At 45.0% G+C, this 19023-nt stretch overlaps 1 protein-coding gene across 3 annotated transcripts in view; it reads right to left on the reverse strand.

Annotated features, from left to right (window-relative positions):
• Positions 1 to 19023, reverse strand: part of ANO2 (anoctamin 2) — a 334494-nt gene that overhangs the window by 151529 nt on the left and 163942 nt on the right. For all 3 annotated transcript variants that reach the window (XM_070494504.1, XM_070494502.1, XM_070494503.1), the window contains exons 11-14: positions 18071 to 18205; positions 12401 to 12561; positions 7665 to 7747; positions 1355 to 1465 (exon numbers count right to left, since the gene is read on the reverse strand). In XM_070494504.1, the coding sequence (XP_070350605.1) occupies positions 1355 to 1465; positions 7665 to 7747; positions 12401 to 12561; positions 18071 to 18205 (490 nt within the window). The remainder of the gene's footprint in view (positions 1 to 1354; positions 1466 to 7664; positions 7748 to 12400; positions 12562 to 18070; positions 18206 to 19023) is intronic.

Below are 19023 nucleotides of genomic sequence, written 5' to 3' on the forward strand. Positions count from 1 at the left end.
GAAGCTAACAGAACACAGACGCTCACTCTCTGACGAGGGTGGTGGTGGTGATTAGTCTTTCCTAAGAATGAATTCATTGTTTCCCCGAATAATTGGTGGTCTTGGACTTAAATTTTCATCTAGGAAAAAAATAACTCAGAGGTCCACCCTCTTTCTCTTCTGTTTAAGTCATGTTTTCTTAAAAAAAAAAAAAAAAGCCAGTGTTCTGGGCTCAAAAACACCACTTCATTCTGTTTTGGTGCTTGAATAAATTTGCATGTTAATGTGAATGGTTCCAACTTAAAGAATGTAAAATTAAATGAAATTTGAATTCAAATCCAAGATGGGGAAAAGACACATGTAAAAACAACAGATTTTCAATCATGTTGACTTTTTTTCAGGAATCAGATTAGGAAAGACACAAACACACATACACACTCTCTTGGTTTCAAAGAAGGGTGGCACTCGGAGGAGACAGGCGCTGCCAAGGAGAAGCCCCCCACACACCCCGACTCACACTCTCACTGAGGATTTATGGATCACAGCACAGATTCTGAAGCTCTATTTCAATGTCTGAATGCCACCATCAAACTCAGAAATATGACTCAGAAGACATGTTCACCATCACGTTCCTGCTTTTGGAGGCCCACCCAGATAAGATGAAATGTAAGGAACATTGGATGAGGATCTCAGGCAAAGGCAGGCGTGGATTTGCCTCTGCTGGCCCTGAGAACCACTTCTTGCTTTATCCTTTGACATCCCCATTGCTCTTGAAGGCCAGCATCGCATAGAGGTTAGGTGCACAGACTGTCAGAGACAGACCTGGGTTGGAATCCCAGATCCACCCACCATTGACTAGCTGGGTGACCTCTGGCAAATGACTTAATCTAGGGACATAACTTTTTTCATTAGTTTTAATTTACATAACAATAGTGCCAGCCTCATAAATTTATTGTGAGAATAAAATAACGTAATGCATGTAGAACAGTGCCTCGCCCAGAGCAGGCATTCCATAGGGTCAGCTGCCATTGTGCAGGCTGGTCTGGGGGTGGTGGTTATTATTATTAGATATTCAGGTAACAGAGTCTGGAGGAACCAGGCCTGAAACTGTTTTCTTCTTCTCCAATCTTCTCTCCCATTTTGTCCAGACACTACTACCCATGAAAAAGACACAAATTGAGTCATGGCAAAAGCCTGCTACCCATGAGCCCTTCTTGCAGAACAATGACAGATGTCACGCTCTCATTCCATCCTGTCCCACCCGTGTCAACCTCTTCTGACAACCCAGGCTCTGCCCACAAAGGCGTTTCAAACGAAATGACGACAGGATCTTAAGAAATAAACAGACAGTGAGCAACAAGCACCAGCATCTTACCTCATCCTCACTCTCAGTCGTATTGGCTCCCAGTTTCTGGACAACTGACTTGTCACTTTCCTTTAGCATTTTCTCTCGAACTTTGGTTTCATACTCAGGCCGGGAGTGTTCCTAAAACCCAAGCGTCAAAGAGTGGTTAGTAAATAGACAGAAGAGGGACCTTGGCCTGTGGGTTATGACCAGACACCACAAGTACAGTAAAGTCAGGACTTAGGATCAGATGCTACTGGATGTGAACAGCCACACCACACACAATCACAAGGAGTCTAGACCAAGAACACAATCTAAGGGAGAGAGGGGGGGACTCTCAACAATTGTTACCACACTGAAAACCAAACCTGGGCACGTTCCTGGGGATGGCGCCAGTGTTGAGAAAGGAAAGAGGACATGTTAACTGGGCAGCTGATACAAAGAGAAGCCACACACTTTGCATAGCAGTTTGATCAAAGGCAGAGGGATGCATCTGGTCATCCCAGCAACTATCCTCATACCTCAAACTTTAAGTTTCAATGAGCCAAATCCCAGCTGGAGAAACAGATGTGCCCCACAGCTGGGAGTTAAGGCAATGACAAAACTTCTTCCCTGCTCCACTATTCTGCAAGCTAAAATGGTGACCAATAAACATCAAAGTTAAAGGTGGCCATAGGGAATCTTAAAACTCACTTGCCTGGACCTGTTTCCTATACCGTCTAGGTGAATAACTTATTGGCACGTCCACCAATGCTCAAGAGACGTCACTGGGCCATTCAGGAATACAGACCTGAACAGTGAGTCACCAGGCATGGAAAAGAGCACCTAACTAATCAAGAAGACCACAGTCAAATCCATGCAGATGCCGACCGGGAAGACGCATGACTTACTTCAAAGAGAATTTAACAACGTACACCTGGCCTTATTGGCAGGTCTTCCCCGTACTTTCCAAGGACGAATACCTACAGATGTAAGGACTTCACGGTCCTGCATCGTTTACTGATAACTCTGAGGCAGGGATTCAGGTGCCGGCTCACAGTGGACTCAGGGAACACACATTTCCTAATTGCTGCTCATAAGCCAGAGATTCCAAAAGCCACTAGGCTCCTGACCTGTCTCTGGCTTTCCCAAAACACACCGTGATGTTGGAGAGAAGAAACTATGCACTTGACTAATAAACACAACCAGTGTGACAGGAGGTGATGCTATTCCAGCGTTTTTACGGCCCCCCCTCATCCCCCAGTCTCCAAGGATGCAGCAGTCCCACTCCTTCCAGGAAGCCTTCTCACTGCGGCAAACCACCTGGTGGGGTCTCCTCCTTCTCGGATATCTGAGAGTTTTGTAGCTTACACCATGCGTAGTTCCTGATTGCATATTTTTCTTTTATTATTTCTTAGCTGTTTTGCATGTGAGAGTCGTTTTATCCTCATACGAAGATTTGCTACCTGGTCTGTATTATTCTGTGTTTCTCACAGTAATTAGCACCATATGGAGCGTCCAGAAATCTTTAAAAGCTTGTGAAGTTCATTTGATTTTGTCTCTCACCTTCATCCACTCTCCAGTACAGCATTTCCTAATGTGTGTGCCAAGCGAGTTTTAGCTAAAAAAGGATTCCACGGTCTAAAGATTGGAAAATACCACATAATGTATCACCTGAGAGCCACAATAAAAAAGTGTAAAGACACTTGCTTAATTTTCTTAACCCATCATTTCCCACAAAACTCCTTTTGCCTCCAACAGTTAATGTCCGGCAGGAATCCTTTGAGAAATGTGGTTTGAAATTTTCCTCCATGGCCTCAGAAATTTGGTTGCTTTTCTTCTATAGTATTCCAAAGGAAGATTTTAATTAAAAAACAATAATCGTACCTTTTGGGTGAGTACCATAATGTGGGTTCTAAACCACTTCCAGCTGGAGGAGCTTCTACCCTTTCATACGCTGCAAAGGGGCTGAAGAACCTTCCCAGCTGAGTGGCAGGATGCTCCTGACCCACCTCTGGCTTTCCAAAGACACACCACGACATCACACAGAGGAGTGTCTTCACACCCTTCTAGTTGTGGCTGAGGCCGACCGCACCTACACTGGGCCCCAGTTCCGACCCCCATCACATGTTTAGAACCCGCAGAGCATTCTTGACACAGAGACAGGAGTCCAGACTCTCAAAGTAGAGTCTTAGGCTGCTCTAACATTCCAGCTGAAGCAGGTCAGACAAAGATCTCCCTGTCTGCCGCCAGGAAGGTCCGGTGAGGTTACAGAATTCCCCAAAGGCAGGGAACTAGACAACTAAGCTCCTGGCCAAAGCAGAATCTAGACGCTGTGAGGGTTGCTCCAACACACTCACCCGACTCAGCCATGGGCAGGTCATCCTTATTCCTGATGCTCCCCAAACATGGCTTCCCTGGCTGAGAGGTCTGATGCCAAATCATCACAAATACATAACCCCTCCCACCAAGACTCCGGGAAATATTTCCCAAAGCCACTTCCACCAGGTTGGTTGCCTCAGGAGCTGGGCTGAAAGAAGGACCGTGGCCTGCTCAGGACCAGCCTTCACTGATCTAAAGAGGTAAATCCAGAGATCCATTCGACAGACTTATCAAGCACCTGCTGGACTCTGAGCTCTTTTCCAGGCTCTGAGGCTACAGCACAAGGTCCCTCTTCTCATGGAGCTTACCTTCAAGTGGAGGAAGGTGACAGTAAGCAAACAAAGACACAAGAAACTAGCAGATGGGGATAAGAACAACAGAAGATATAAATCAGGACGGCTGCTCCAGAATAAAGATTCAGGGAAGGCCAATCTGAGGAGGGTAGTGTTTTGGTTGGGATGAAAAAGCCAAGAAAGAAAAGGCCATGTAGAGATTGGAGCATCCTAAGCAGAGGGAAAAGCCAATGCAAAGACTGGAATGAGCTTGGGAGAGAAGGAAGGCCTATGTGGCTGGAAGGTCCGGGCAAGGCGGAGAATGACACGTGCAGAGGTCAGATAGGTATGCCGAGGATTTCGGTTCTTATGTGATGGGAAGCCATTAAGGATATCTAAAGCTTGATGTGTTAGACGAGGGGTGGCAGAGAGATGGAGGGAAGGGCATCTGTGTTCAAATAAGGCCACACTCTCTAAGAGCTCCCAGGAACACCTGGGGCCTGACAGAAGCTAATCAGGCAAGAGAGGCCCACTTCAGAGGAAAAGGCTTGAGGTTTGGCATGCCTTCCTTCAACATGCACAAACAGGATCCAAGGCGTCTTTCACTGAGTCCCTCTGCAGTGTCCCAGCTGGTTCCACTCGGAGGGCCAGCAGGCAGGGGCACTGACCCCGGAGCCTGGCTCTCAGGTTTGGTTCTTCACTCCTGTCCTTGCCCTGGTAAGAAGGCAGTCTCCTGTCTCCTTGCACTTCTCCTTGGTTTGCAACCTGGACTTGGACCACGCTGCTTGTTCCACCCCTCCTGGACTGCAATGTTAGGGACACCACAGGTGGGAGGAACAGAGGGTGAATGGGCTTCAGTCTCTGTGTGAGCCAGCGCTCTCCTTCCCCCTAAGGAAGTAAGTGTTTCCTAGTGAAGACCACAGGGAGGAAAAATGTCTTAGGGTTACAGACAGCTGGCCACAGGAGTATTCCTGACATTCCTGATACCCGGAGATGGTGTCCGGTCAAAACAGAAAAACTTCTAATCGTAGACTTCAAGCACTCCTGCCCGCCTCTTCCCAGCACCCAAGTAGTATCTGCCATCCTCTCGCTCCTCAATGGAATGTAGGTTGAACCTGCCCACGACACCGCATGTAAGTCCTGGGACGCTTGTACAAGTCAGGAATACCTTCCCGTCTTGCCCTCCACGCCTTCCCGTGACCAACAGGAGACACAGACCGGCAATCAGCAGCCCCCTGACCTGGCCACCAGCCTGTGTTTGCTGTTTTGTTCCCCACTGCATCCCAACCCATCCCCTGCAGCCAACTAGACTTTCCAGACATCTCAGAGGTTCTGACCCACACCCCCAGCTTCTCCGGATCAAGGTTTCTGCTTGCTGTTTCCTCCCTGCGGGTGCCCATTCTTCCCCCTGCTGCCATTTTAAAAGCCATTTCTTCTTCCTGCATTAGCCAGAAGGAATTTCTCTCACATGCTCACTATTGTATTCTAAATATTTAGAAGCCAGACAGCACCCTAGAGGTGCGTGACCCTTTGGAGATCAGAGACTACACCTGAGGTGGTTCCATATTCCATACTGAAACCAGGCACATAGTAGGTGCTTAATGCATATGTTCAGATTGAACTGAATTTTAAGAGTTTGATATCCTGGTCCAAAATATAAATACGTTAAAGGAAAGAACAAGGCTGTCCTCCCTTCCTCTCAACCACACCTGGCCCTGGGCTTGCACACACAAGGCACACCAACCACACTGTAGAACTGACCAGCCTTGCAGGAACCTCACACAGAGAGCCTATCAGGAACGTCTCCTTGCGCCATGGGTAAGCCCAGTCTCGGCCAGACCTCTCTCAGCCTGCACATGAGTTCCTCAAATCAAGTACCTCCCATGAAGTTACCACAGCTCGTTGAGTTAAACAGAAAACAGGAAACGTGGCTACAGAAAGAAAATGGATTATAATCCCCCTCCTGCCAGGGGCATGAGACTGAGATTTCAAGGCATCATGGACGCTTTTCTCTGTGAGAGCGTGTTTATACTTCCTCTGTAACAGAGAGATTTGCTGGCTTCCTCAACTCTGCTTAGCAGATGCACTTAGCTTCTCTCTGGCCCCATGCAGGCTTGGATGCCAGGAGCTTTCTTATTCTCTTCTCTGGAGTCAATCTGGCCCTGCATTAGGAGAGTAGGAGCTGTACCCCCACCCACTTCACCATACCCAGCCACGACTCTCTTCCCTTTCCCTCCCTTCCTTTCCCTTCTCTTCTTCCTCCTTCCTTCTTCCCCTTGGCTCCTTCCTCCTTCCTCTTTCTCTCTCTCTCTTGAATCAAATGGAGCCAACAGGACAAAAATGTCTTAACCAGATCATCCACACAGTCCAGTTTCTACAGCTCTTTCTGCTGGAAGCACTAGTTTGGGCATTTTTCCTCAAGAAATGTGATTGCCTTTATTATTCTGTTGCTTATCTTCCTAACTAATTTGTATCCCCTACGAAGGCAGAATCCATATGTACATTCACTCATTTGCCACAGAATCCATGATGCTGTTAGTCTCTGGGCACATACTCAATGCAGATGACTAGAGTAGAGTGAGGGCCGGTACTCAAGACATGGTGATGGAATGCCCATCTGCTCAAGGCAAGCTGACTAACTAGGGCATTCAGGAGAAGAAGTGATGTCACACCAGAGACACAGGCAGTCACATAGGCTTGAGAACAAGACTAAATTGGGAATCTCACTTGCTTGGTCATAAAACATCAGGGCCATAACACCCTGGCAAGGCACAACGATTACTGTAGGAGTACAGAAAAGGTCTGCTCTCCATGTAGCCACCATAATGTCTGTGGCCAGCCTTTGCAAATGGGTGCTCAGGCAACTGGAAGTGCCTCCTGGTCCTTCCAGATACTACCCCCAGCACCTCATCGATGATGTCCACAATACTGGAGTACCTATTGATATTCACATTTGCTGTTCAGTCAATGGTAGCACGTAGGAAGAGACATCTGTGAGCAACCAGGCACACACTACTCATTGTCAACTTGCCGACATTGAGACTGGAGCCCTAGTTCTCAAAAGAGCACAGGGGGGAGGCTGATTTGCTTTCATCTTTTGAACATCGTCTGTCCATAAAACTAGACTCTAGAAGAACCTACCCTCTGCCCTTAGCTCATGCTCCAGTTTCACACATGCTGTACTGGCTTACACTGTAGTGCTTTAGTGGTTCTTTCTTCTTCTGTCGGCATCAAAGGCAACCGGCATCTGGCACCCATGCCTCTCCCTTGACCCTCAGTAGGCTCAGAGAAGCATTCTGACATATCCATGCTCTGGGTCACATGGGAGTGATTCCTATTCTCTGGCTTCATGTCCACTAGTACCAGTGCGGCAGGAAATAGAAGAATATTGAGTTAAATCTCAAGGCTACCACAAAACTTGCCTCTGATGCCATCTCTTTTTTAAGAAAGCGTCACTAGGACATCTGGCCACTGATCAGGTCTAATATCTTACAACTCAAGAGAAGAGAGGGGAATTGAACTCTTGGCTTTGGTGCACATCAACCATGACTCAGCCCATGGAGCCAAGCTAGAAAAGCAGCCACAGTGAGACTCAGCCAATGACTGGCTGATGTGATAGCAAATGTATTTGGTTATCTCACTCAAGACAATCTATTTCCAGGGTCAAAGCAAAGCAAGGACCCAGAGAAGTATGCAAGAGAACTCACTTGTTCCTCTTCTATACCAGTCAGGTCCCAGAAGTAACCCAGTCGCATCTGTAATCTCTTCCAGTTTTCGAGAAACATGGTAGCTTAAAAAGAAAGAAAAATTACTATTAATTTTGAAGACTAGATTTTGAGTACCCTTTGGGTTCACCAATGGAGGTGGAGGGTAAACTTATAGATTTCAAATTTTAAGGACTTTCCTTAAAGCATTTATTCCCTTCCTCCTTTCTCCTACTTCTAGCTGGAATTGCTCAAAACATTCCACATCCATGAGAGCCCAACAGATATATTTAAAGAGAGAGAGAGAAACACACACACACACACACACATACACACACACACTTTTCCCCACTTCTAGGTTTTGAGAAGAGAGTAAACCCTGATCTCAAGAAATGAAGGAAGGATGAAGAAAATAAGAATGGAAGGGTTTGTAGTCTTTTTTGACAAACCTCATCTTCCCTATACATACATTCTTTCTTCTCGCACCTTCCTTAGCACTCCCACTTTTTTCCCATCTTTCTTTCTGTCCCCAGCACCACTTCCCTTTTCTGGGCACTAATCATCTTTCTGAGGTTAGGTAGCAGTCTCCTAGTAGTCTTCCTGAGTCTGGAGTCTCAGCCTTCCAACCCAGCCTGCATGCAGCTGATAGACTAATCTCTCTTAAGTGGCATTCATTCTTTCTTGCATTTGTTTAGCAAATACTGGTTGAATGCCTACCATATCTACACATTGGTCAGTTTGCTTGCTCCAACCACAGCCCCTTGAAGGACCAGCCCAACATGCTCCAGAAAGAACTGACACCCTCTACTCTATAGCCATGGCTTGCTATACCAGGATTGACCATCTAATCCACAACCTGCTGATGGACCAGTCAGACACTCTCTTTTGAAAATTGAAACTAAGAGATACAAAGAGAAGCAGAAATGGGACAAACCATGCAGCCCTTGAAAGAAGAAAAGGATATGATTTCTCTGACAGCTTCTCCAGCTCCAGTTCCCCAGAGGCCTGGCTATATTTCATTTCTTGTATCCATGAGCTTGCTTCTTTCTTTCTTACAATAAATATCTTGTTATTTGAGCAAGCTTGAATGAATTTCTAATCCTGCAACAACACTAAGCCTGACTAAGGTATCTGCAATATACAAAACTCTGTTCTAGACATCATGAAAGAGATTAGGTGACTCTGATGTGGATTCTGCTCTCAAGTTGTTTATAGTCCATGAGGAGAGATAGCAAACAACTACAATCCAAGGCATAAAGTGACGGGGGCCTTAAGAAGGACACAGCTAAAAAGCTGTGGCCATGCAGAAGAGGGAGTGCTAGCTGCTAGAGAAGACGTCTGAGCTGAGTCTTGAAGAACAATGAGATCTGGGCAGTGAAGAAGCTGTGGGGACAGGAGGATACCAATACCCCCCCGCCTAAACTTTCAGTGGCTTCTTATGGTCTAAGTTCTCTCTGGCTATTGGGACTTTGCATATCTAGCCAGACCCATCTGTCTAAATCTATTCTCACCATCTGTCAACACACACCTCACACTGGCATTGCTGCTGACTTCATCTCCTCACTGTCCTCTTCATCCCCAACTTGTGCAAATTGTCCCCCTCTCTTATGCTACCCTCATCTGTTCCTGACCAGCTCAAGTCCCATCTCTTTCATAAGCTCAGGCTCACGGGCACCCTCTCCTCCACACTCCTTTGTGGCCTGGCGCCCTGGAAAGGGAAGAGATGTGACACACCCAGAGGCCACCCCTATACCTCTACACCACACCTGGTGAGGGCCGGGCTGTCCTTCACTGCATGCTGCACTGGACTGTTGGCTGCCAGCGTGGTAGAAACAGGAAGACAAACTCCTCCTCCGCTCTTAGCTGTCTCTGTCTACCTCGGACACAGCACAGAACTGAGCTTAACAAATACCTACAGACCGGCTGAATATGCAGTTACTTAAAACTACATCTCTTTTATTTGACACTACATTAAAGTGCACTAATTTGTGCGCTTGCTCCCTTCGGTTTAAAGCTTTTCCATATGAGGGCGTGCTGACCTCCCAACACCAGCATTGGCCTAGGGATGCTCTGAGAACAAGGGGGCCGTCCCTCCTCTTCCTATGCTCCTCTCAGAGCCTGAGGAGGGCTCTGCATACAGCAGGGCTTGGAGTGCTTCCCAACCGTGGTCTCCATGAAGGAGAGAAGTCAGACTGTGGGAACAGATGAGACACCCAAGAGTCACTGAAGAGGAGTCATGAGGACAAGGGAGGACCACCATAACGATGAAGAGCAGCTCACAGTTCCTCGTGCGTATTATGTGCCAGGCACTATGCTAAGTGCTTTGCACACATATCTCATTCACTTGTCACAAGAACACTATGGGGTAGGTATTGCTTCACCCTTTTTACATATGAGGACAGTGACGCTCAAAGGTTAAGAACCATGCCCCAGGTTATATGGCACCTTGGTTAAGAGTATTGACTTTAGTGACACTGAGCTAGATTCATACTGACTTGTTGGTATCCACAGCTGGTAAGGGCAGAACTGAGACACACCTTTAGGACTACCTGCCCCCTAGTCAGTGTCCTTAACCTCTGTTCAGAAAAGAGCCCAGAAACCCGGCCTTGCACTTCCCTTTTCAATAGGGCTTTACTCTTCTTCCAAAGTTCCCTGGGGTCTGAGGCCAGAACCACAGGGGAGCTGGGCCTGAAGACTCCAACAGACCAGGTCCTGCTGACCAGTGCCCTCCACGCGGTGCCTGTCTCGGCCACCCCCACTCCCACTCCACCAACAGCCTGAATCTCTCTGAGGACCACTTCTTCTTCCCAGCCTTACGCCTGACAGGCTTGGGCCCTGGCCCAGGCCCACCCAGCACAGCACCACTGATCATAACAATCATGGTAATGAGAGGCATTGCTATCATTTTTAATTGTAATTTGTAGGCAATCATGCCCAGGGGCTCTTGGCTGCTGTAACTGAATACATGATCACATAAAACACAGCAAGGCTGTTAAAAAAACAAAACCAAACCCTACCCTAAGCCAGGAAGCTCTGACATAATCCCACCCTCTTTCTTTTCTTGCAGGACTACAAGAGGAAGAGAGAGGAGCCAGAGGTGGGGGGAGTTAATCATTGCTATCTCAGAAGGGGTGGGAAGCATCTGCCCATCACAGCTCTTGAGGAAAGAGAAGAGGCAGTTGTTGGGGCTTGAAAGTGGGAAAGTACAATTGAAAACCAAGTTTCTCTGCAACAAGGAATTATTCATCCCAGGAAAGTTCTTAAGGGATCAAGGACCCACTGTTATTAAGCTTCAGCTACTCAATTATGGTAATATCTGCAAGACAAATTAATGGGAATTATGGTTGCAATATATCAAACAATGAATGCGTATTCCAGGTTCCAGATCAGTTCAACTGGATTTGGGGGTAATTACAAGATTCCCCTGCTTGACCAGGAGACAGAGCTGCCCATGACTTCCCAGGCAACAAGCTTCAACTGCAGTCTGTTCTCCTGACCCTTCCTGAGAACAATTCCAGAGCTATATGTGTATGGTCACAAGTGCCATTTCTTCCTACTCCCTGACCCTACTTTTTTGGGCTGACCACTGTTCATGTGTCCCCTGGTAGTGACTATTCTCCCTAAGAATAGAGAATAGAGTGTCCCCTGGCAATTTTCCTTGGTAGCCTAGTCATATGGAAATCTTTCCAGCCTGGTTCTATCTCCACCCAAGCAGAGGTCCCCACAGGGAAGGGAGGAAGGCTGCATTCAGTTCTCCCAGCACTGTTGAGAACAGACCTCTCCTCCTCTCCTCCTCAGACTTTCGGGGGTGTGTGACTCACAGTCCCATCCTGACGTCCTCCAGGCCCCACGGAGTCAGTGATAAATGAAGAAGCTTCTGCAGCAAGATCGTGGCCCTGCTGCTCTGTGATCCAATCAGAAAGCTAAGAGCCTGCACATCCAGCGATAAGTAAAAAGCAGGTGGCTATTCAAGATGAGTTGAAATATGTTGGCTTGGTCCTTTTTTTTTTAATACACGTGGGTGTGTCTTCTTGGAAATCTTCAGTTACCATGGGGTTGTTATTCCAGTTTGTGAGAATAGAAGTGTGTGTGTGTCTGTGTGTGTGTCTGTGTGTGGTGTGTGTGGTCAGATGGCTATGGCCCAGAGAAAGTTTATTACCCTGATACTCTGGGGGTAAGGGAGGAGGAGTAAAATGAAGGAACTATTTGTTCTTTCCTTCACAAATCCCTGTAGTGGGAATATTGAGAACACCACTCTGGCATTAAGTAATATGTCTATAGTCTACACTCATGATGTCCTGGAAATTGCACTGAACCTGGAGTCATGAGACCAGGTTTGGACCCACCTTTACCACCAGCTAAGTCTGTGACCATGGCAGTCACCCCACCACTCTGAGCATTATACTGGATGATATCAATGACTTTACCTGTCGTATGGCTGTGCTATGGGTTTTCAAAACATGCACTGGTTCAAATTCTGAATAAATCATACACAATATTAATACAAGATTAACTTCACTATATCTTTTTAAAAAATACATAAAGCCATGGAGGATACTCCTAGTTCTATTCACAGATATGAGAGTAAAGGGAGAAATCTACTATCCCTAAAATACTTCTTGAGACAGAAGGACTAAATACTAAAGGAAGGAAACCAAAGGATATTGGCTTTAGAGCTTGGTCACTAAACTCACTTAAAGGTACCACCCATATAAGCAAGCCTCATGACGACCACTTACCCCAGAGAGCCATGAAGATGGAGAAGAAGACAGTGGCAGGGTTGTCAAACAGGTGGCTGGCTCGTGCCGTACCACAGGCTGAGCTGAGGTTCCAGTAATCACAGGACTTGTCACAAAGGGGACACATGGTAAAGGCATTCTGCTGGTCACACATCTCTTTGCTGCAGTAGACAGAGACTTCTGGGTCAGGTGGAGCTCAAGCAAGACCCATCCTAAGCACATCACTCCCAAAACATCTCCCACTTCTGAATCTATGGCTGAGCTTATCAACTCTGTAAGTGAGGTGTGTTAAAGAAGTTGGAATAGGGTTCTTCACCGTGAGAGGGTGATTCTTGTATTTTGTCCAAAAAAATGGAAAGGCTGCCTTCTGAGGTATGGAGCCCATTGTCACTAGAAGTGTCCCAATAGAAAGTTAGTGACCATATGTCAGAGATGTTGTACATTGAATGACACCTTATAAAGTCCCTTCAAAATGTGTTGAGTCTGTGAGGTTGATGAGGAGCATCAATAATTATGACTAGATCACTCATCTGAAGTTAGATTTTATCATCATCATTCAAGTATAGGCTGTCTTCTTAAACTCTACTGGCTATCTCACAAATGTGTGAGACTGGCCACAAGGAGAAACAAACACGAGTGTGTGACTGGACCAACACAAGCTCTTACTTCCAAAAGGAGAAGCCATGTGAAGAATAGAGTCAAGTCTGGGTTAGAAGCCCCTTTCTAAGTGCATCAGCTGCATGACCAGTTGTAGAATAGGATTAATAGCCTTAACCTAATAAGAATTATCATAACCATGAAATGGGATTAGGGAGAATTAAAAAATAAGGTGAATTCTTCCAAAGCCTAGATTTTATGATTCTTGGAGAAAGAAGCATGAGTCACATAAACATCCCTATATTCTAATCTATTCTCAATATATTTCTATTTAATGGACTGATGAATATATTTGAAATTCCATTCATTCCTTAGGTTATTAGCTGGGTCCCAAAAGTTTAGGCTCATATGAGTGCTTACAAATAAGAACCAAGGAATTACCAGCCCTAACTGGCTTCCCCAATATCTCTCCACACTATATATTGGTAGGAAAAATTAATGAACTCATCATTCTGGTGTGTAACATCCCCCCAGGGGAATGGGTAGATGGTTAAGCTCATGGTTTGGGGGAAAAGGGTGGAGAACTCAAGGTTTCCTGAAAATGAAGAATTGGCTGTTCTCACAGACCAGCTGAAGACAGAGTGATGGGGAGGCAAGGGATCCTACGCTGAAAAGCACAGCTGTGTCTTCTCCAGAAAGAAGCAGCAGAGGGTGCTACAGAGCATGGCCGACCCGGGTGAGCACGCTGGCACCCTGTGTGCAAAAGCAAGCGCTTAGAAGAAACCCGGAAGTTAAAGGGATGCCTGGGTCTAGGTCCCCTTCATAAAGAAGTTGAAGGGTTTGACCGAGCGCCGTCACTGTGTGTCAAGTCCCAGCTTTCAGGCTTGCATTTAACAAGCTATTAAGTCCACGGCAGGGAAAGGCCTTCTGTGTGAGAGAATGGAAACTCTCGGTCTCCGAGGATAAACCCCAGTTCCTCCACCGCCTCGCTGCTAAGCTCTCCATTGGCAAGTGTCAATAGCAGTGACTCATTCACATCGACAACATTAAATGGTAATACTTAATAATACGTTCAGCCGTGCTAGTCTCACCTGAGCATGTTCTCACTGGTAACCAGAGAGCAAGGTTTATTTTAAGCCTTCTGGGTCAGACAAGTATTCACTGTGCAGTTGAAAAGGAGTTGCTACTTTCAGGGAAGAGAGTCCCCTCTCAGAAAACAGATGCTCACAGAAAATTATTGATCTGTATAATGCTAGGAAAGAACTGTGCGTTTCTCTCCAAGAACATACAAGTTCTCAGTGCTGCCCTTCAAGTGTGTGCGTGGGGGACGTCGCTTTGTCGGTCAGGGTCTTTTTACACATGGACCGGGGGGAGGGACAATCCTGTCAACTCCATCCTAATCAAACCTAGTCAATGCTAACAGGTCAAGAATGAAAAAAGTATCAGCAACCAGGTTGGTACGACACACTTTGAAACACTTGTGCTGCGTAAATTATTAGTTTCTAAATTAGAGTACAGTTACTATCAATCATTTGTGCAAAATGGCAGCCATTGTAACATGGATACTCCCAAATTATTTAAATTTTAACTCAGAATGCTTTATATGTATTGTGCTTTTTGTTTTGTTGGTTGGTTTTTTGTTAGTTTTGTCGACGCTAGCAATTTGAACAGAATTCTGGAGAAATTTTACCTCAGAATGGCATTAAAATGACTTTGTATTCTCTGAGAGAGGCTGCCTCCAGACAAGCTGAAAGATGAAAGAGGCTCTCCTATAACTGAAATCATTCCTGGGTATTCACCAGCTGCATAACCCACAGATTTCTAGCTAGAAGTAACTGTGGCTACAAATCCAACGGCGTATTTCTTCAATCTATCACTTTTTCTAGAAAGCATAAAAAGGCTGATAAATGGCCTGACAATCAGTTGAATCAAGACCCCAAACCAAGTGGTGTTCTTAACGAGTGACTCATTGGTCAAAAGTTAGTTGACACAGGGTTGGGCTAGCACAAAGGGAGAAAGTGCAACGAGGCGATTATTCAGGAAATTCAGACGTAACATCTATTAAGGTATCAGACTTAAAGTAAGGATTTTTTTTTCAATATGGTTTAAATTAATCAGCTTTATTGTTTTTAATGCTCTGGTCTTTCCTACCCATGTAAGCCAATGCCTAACAAACGGAACCAATCCCTTGGTAAGGAGAGGAAAGTTCTACAGATGTATCATGCACATATGGAATTGCTACTTACAAGTAATACATGTAGCTCACATATCAAAGTTATTGGTAATAAAAGGTACCATTTAAAGTTCCACATAATGTAAACGTTCTGGTGTTGATGTTGTGCTATCGTTGCATAAGACATACCCAGTGTGGGAAATTGCATGACGGGTACACGGGGCCCCTCTGTACTATCCTGGCAACTTGCTGTGAATCTATAGTGTTTTCAAAAGAAAAAGTTTTTAAAAAGTGATACATAGATTGTAAATTCTGGGCTCACTGCCAAAATTGGAAACCTCTGAAATAATCCCAGGAATAGTACGAGTTTTTAATCATGCTTAGGGGTGGCTGCTAGACACAGATCCTGAAAGGGTATGAATTTGTTTAGATTCAGTATTAGAATTCAGAGACTAGTAAATTGATTCCATAATCTGCTGATGGGTTGCTATCCACAGTTTGTAAAACATCACACACTCTGAGAGGCAATATGATACATCTGCAATGATAGTGATTGCCTTTTACATGCATATATGCCTGCACATATGAGTGTGCGTGCGTGTGCATAGATATTTATCATTGAAGCATGTGTAGACCATAGTCATTTCCAGCTGCAGTGGCCACTGTCACATGTATTCCCATGTGGGGAACCAGGGCACAAATTCTAAGTCCTGACGTACACCAGCACACTGATGCCCCACCCACTATACTGGCTTCAGTTCTCTGTGCACAGCGTGGAGTTTTCCACTTTTGATCAACCTGAGGCCCAGCCCTCTAGGAATCACAACTGGCCATGGAAAACATAGGAGGCGTGTTTCCTGAGAACGCAGCACGCAGGGCCAGTTGAAGCTACTGGGCTGCTGAGGAGGATATGAACACCTTGGAAGATTTCACAGCTTATTGGAAAAAGCAAAGCCTTTGGAGCAGAAAGCAACAGAAATCAAATCCCAACCCTGACAAGAATCAGTTGTTGAAGTTGTTGGACAAGTTATGTGACCTCACTTAGCATCAATTTCTCCATCTCTGTTAGGTGAAAATAATAACACTTATCTTATGGAGTTTATAACGTCAATCTCTATAAGATCAAAGAAACTAATATATAAAAACCACCTAGCACCATGCCTGGCACAGGTAGGTATTTGGTAAGTATTAGTTCTTCCCTCATGCTAGATGGCCTGGGGAAGGAAGAACCCCAACAACGTATCTACTGTGATAAAGGTCCCAGAACTCCCAGTCAAGAACACTGGACAGATAATACCGGAGTTCTATATACAAAAACATCTACTCGCTTGTCTCTTATACCAAGTTATTTAGCTTTATTCTAATTACTGGCAATGCCATCTCCAGTTTCTCTAATTTGCAAGACCATTTCTGTAGACTGACATAGTGCCAAGAAAAGCCACCTGGATTCTAACACTGGTAGATACACTTTCCTCAAAAGAGCCCAGCTCCTGGCCCTTCTTTCAGGATGGCCTTTACTTTTCCCATTACTATCCCCAACTCTAGCGGACACCCATAGTCTGACCAGTGTCCTCATCTACCGGGCTATTGAGGGAACATCCTCAGTGTTACAGTGTGTTAAGAGTACAATGGTACAGTGTGATCCTGCCCCACGGCCTCAACTGGTTGGCCCAGGGCCTGAGCCAAAACGAGCCAACAGGACTTTTTCACTTGGGACTAATCAAGTATGAAGCGCTAAGATGTAACACCCATGAGCTATTAGCAGCAATGTTTATATCTAGGTGGAAATCTTTGGTGAAACAAATAAATAACAGAAAGAATCAGAGACAAGAGATAAATAGGAGTCCCCATTTCCATTGTTACTTAGGCTGGCCACATGGTCGCCATGGGGTTCTCTGAGATACCACAGAATCCTTATAATAAATTCCCTTTTTTTGCTTAAGCTAGTTCAAGTTGCATTTCTATCACTTGCAATCAACAGAATATTAAAATAGACTAATCAGGCTTCAGTTTGCAAGGACAGTTCTGAAAATGGCGAGAGATTTACATCTATATATTGGCTGAGTGTCTCTTTTGTCTCTTGTACTCTATTTCCACATACGTTAATTCATTCAACAATCATTTATTACTACTCTGCTATGTGCCAAACAATGTCTCCTTTAATTCTCATGACACCACCATGAGGTAGATGTTACTATTACCATCTTACAGCCAAGGAAGGTTAGACTCAGGGAGTGAACTATCCAGTCGCATAGCTCATATATAATGCTGTCAGTCCTAAAGGATGCTATTTTTAAGTGCTTATTTTCTTTGTGGGCTCTCTTCCCCATCAGGACCAGCCTTTGTTCCATCCCTTGCTCTCCAAGAGCCCCACCATGGGGCCTGTTACTTCCTGCAGTTTCTGACTTCCTGAACCAGAGGCTGAGCTTTCCTCAGTTCCACAGCTGCCTGCTTCTGCAGACAGCTTCACAGTATTTTATCCCAAAAGCCTTTGACCATATGGAAACGTGATCTCTACCGGATGCCACTCAACACTTTCTGCCTTGGGTCTTACGGGAAACCAGAGAAAAAAGTCACGAAGTTGAGGGAAAAAAGCATTTCTCAGGCATTATTTTTGTCATCAGGTATTATCTACCTGCCCACATCGACCCTGGTCCCGGAGAAGAGCTTGACTGGGGAAGGAAGTGGGCCACACCCAGCATGGCTCTGAAGCCCTTCCCAGAATCTGTAGCTCCCAGATCTGTCTCTGGAGGGAAGTTCTTTGTGTGGTAAGGGAAGGAGAAAGAGAGTGAGGAGTTTGGAAGGAGGCATGTGAAACGTACTTGTAACTGGGATGAAACTCCGTATGCAAACTGATGCAGCATATGGAAATTGAGCCTTTTTCTTTCAAACCATCTTACCTGGGAATATCTTCTTCAATTGTTGCACATCCATAAAGAAACACAATCACCCCAATCACAGAAGACGGGATGAGGAATGACGTATATAACCCCAGCCAGGCAAAATACAGTCCAATTTTTTCTCCAAAATACTTTCTGGAAAAGAAAGAAAATAAAACACGTATTAAAAACATTATATACTTTGTTCATTTCTATTTGTTCTAAACCTGACAATGGGCCAGCATAATTGAAAAGGAATGGAAGCTACGTAAGGAAAGAGGGACCTCAGAACAAGGAATCTACAACTGGTTTTTTCTGAAATGAATTACATTCCACTGGAATCACATATACACACCTGTCCTGGCTGCTCATGTGAAATAGCTGTGAGAAGGAATCCAGCCCTAACAGCAAACTAAAATTATGCCATAAATTTTGGCATCTTTACCAGAGAAACATGCATAACACATCATCATTTCATGAGTGCCGGAGTACTCAACCCACAGAAAAACACACCTTTTTGGAACTAGCTTATATAAACAAAACACACAAATTATATACTTCATGAAAAAGTTTCCAAAATTAATCAAAAATAGCAAAACACATATCTAAGAACTCCAGAGAACCCCAAACAGAATAAATACAAAAACAAAAGTAAACTTCCACATACCTAGACACATCAAAAACTTCTGTAAAATGAACATAGAAAAAGAAAATCTTTAATTAAGCTGGGGTGGTGTGGATGGGGGAGGGGAAGATGAAGAAGGAAAGATATTACATACAAAGGAACAAAGGTAAGATTTACAGCCAATTTCTTGAAAGCCAGAAGATAATGGAATGACAACCTTAAAGTATGGAAAGAAAAAGAACCAGTCAATCCAGAATACTATATGCAATATTGCCCCTAAAGGAGATAAAACTGATTCTTTGGAAGCCAAAAACTATCTTAGTTATGACAGTGATTTTTAGACCGCCAA

Source organism: Equus asinus, chromosome 22 (assembly GCF_041296235.1).
Source record: "Equus asinus isolate D_3611 breed Donkey chromosome 22, EquAss-T2T_v2, whole genome shotgun sequence".
Taxonomy (NCBI): domain Eukaryota; kingdom Metazoa; phylum Chordata; class Mammalia; order Perissodactyla; family Equidae; genus Equus; species Equus asinus.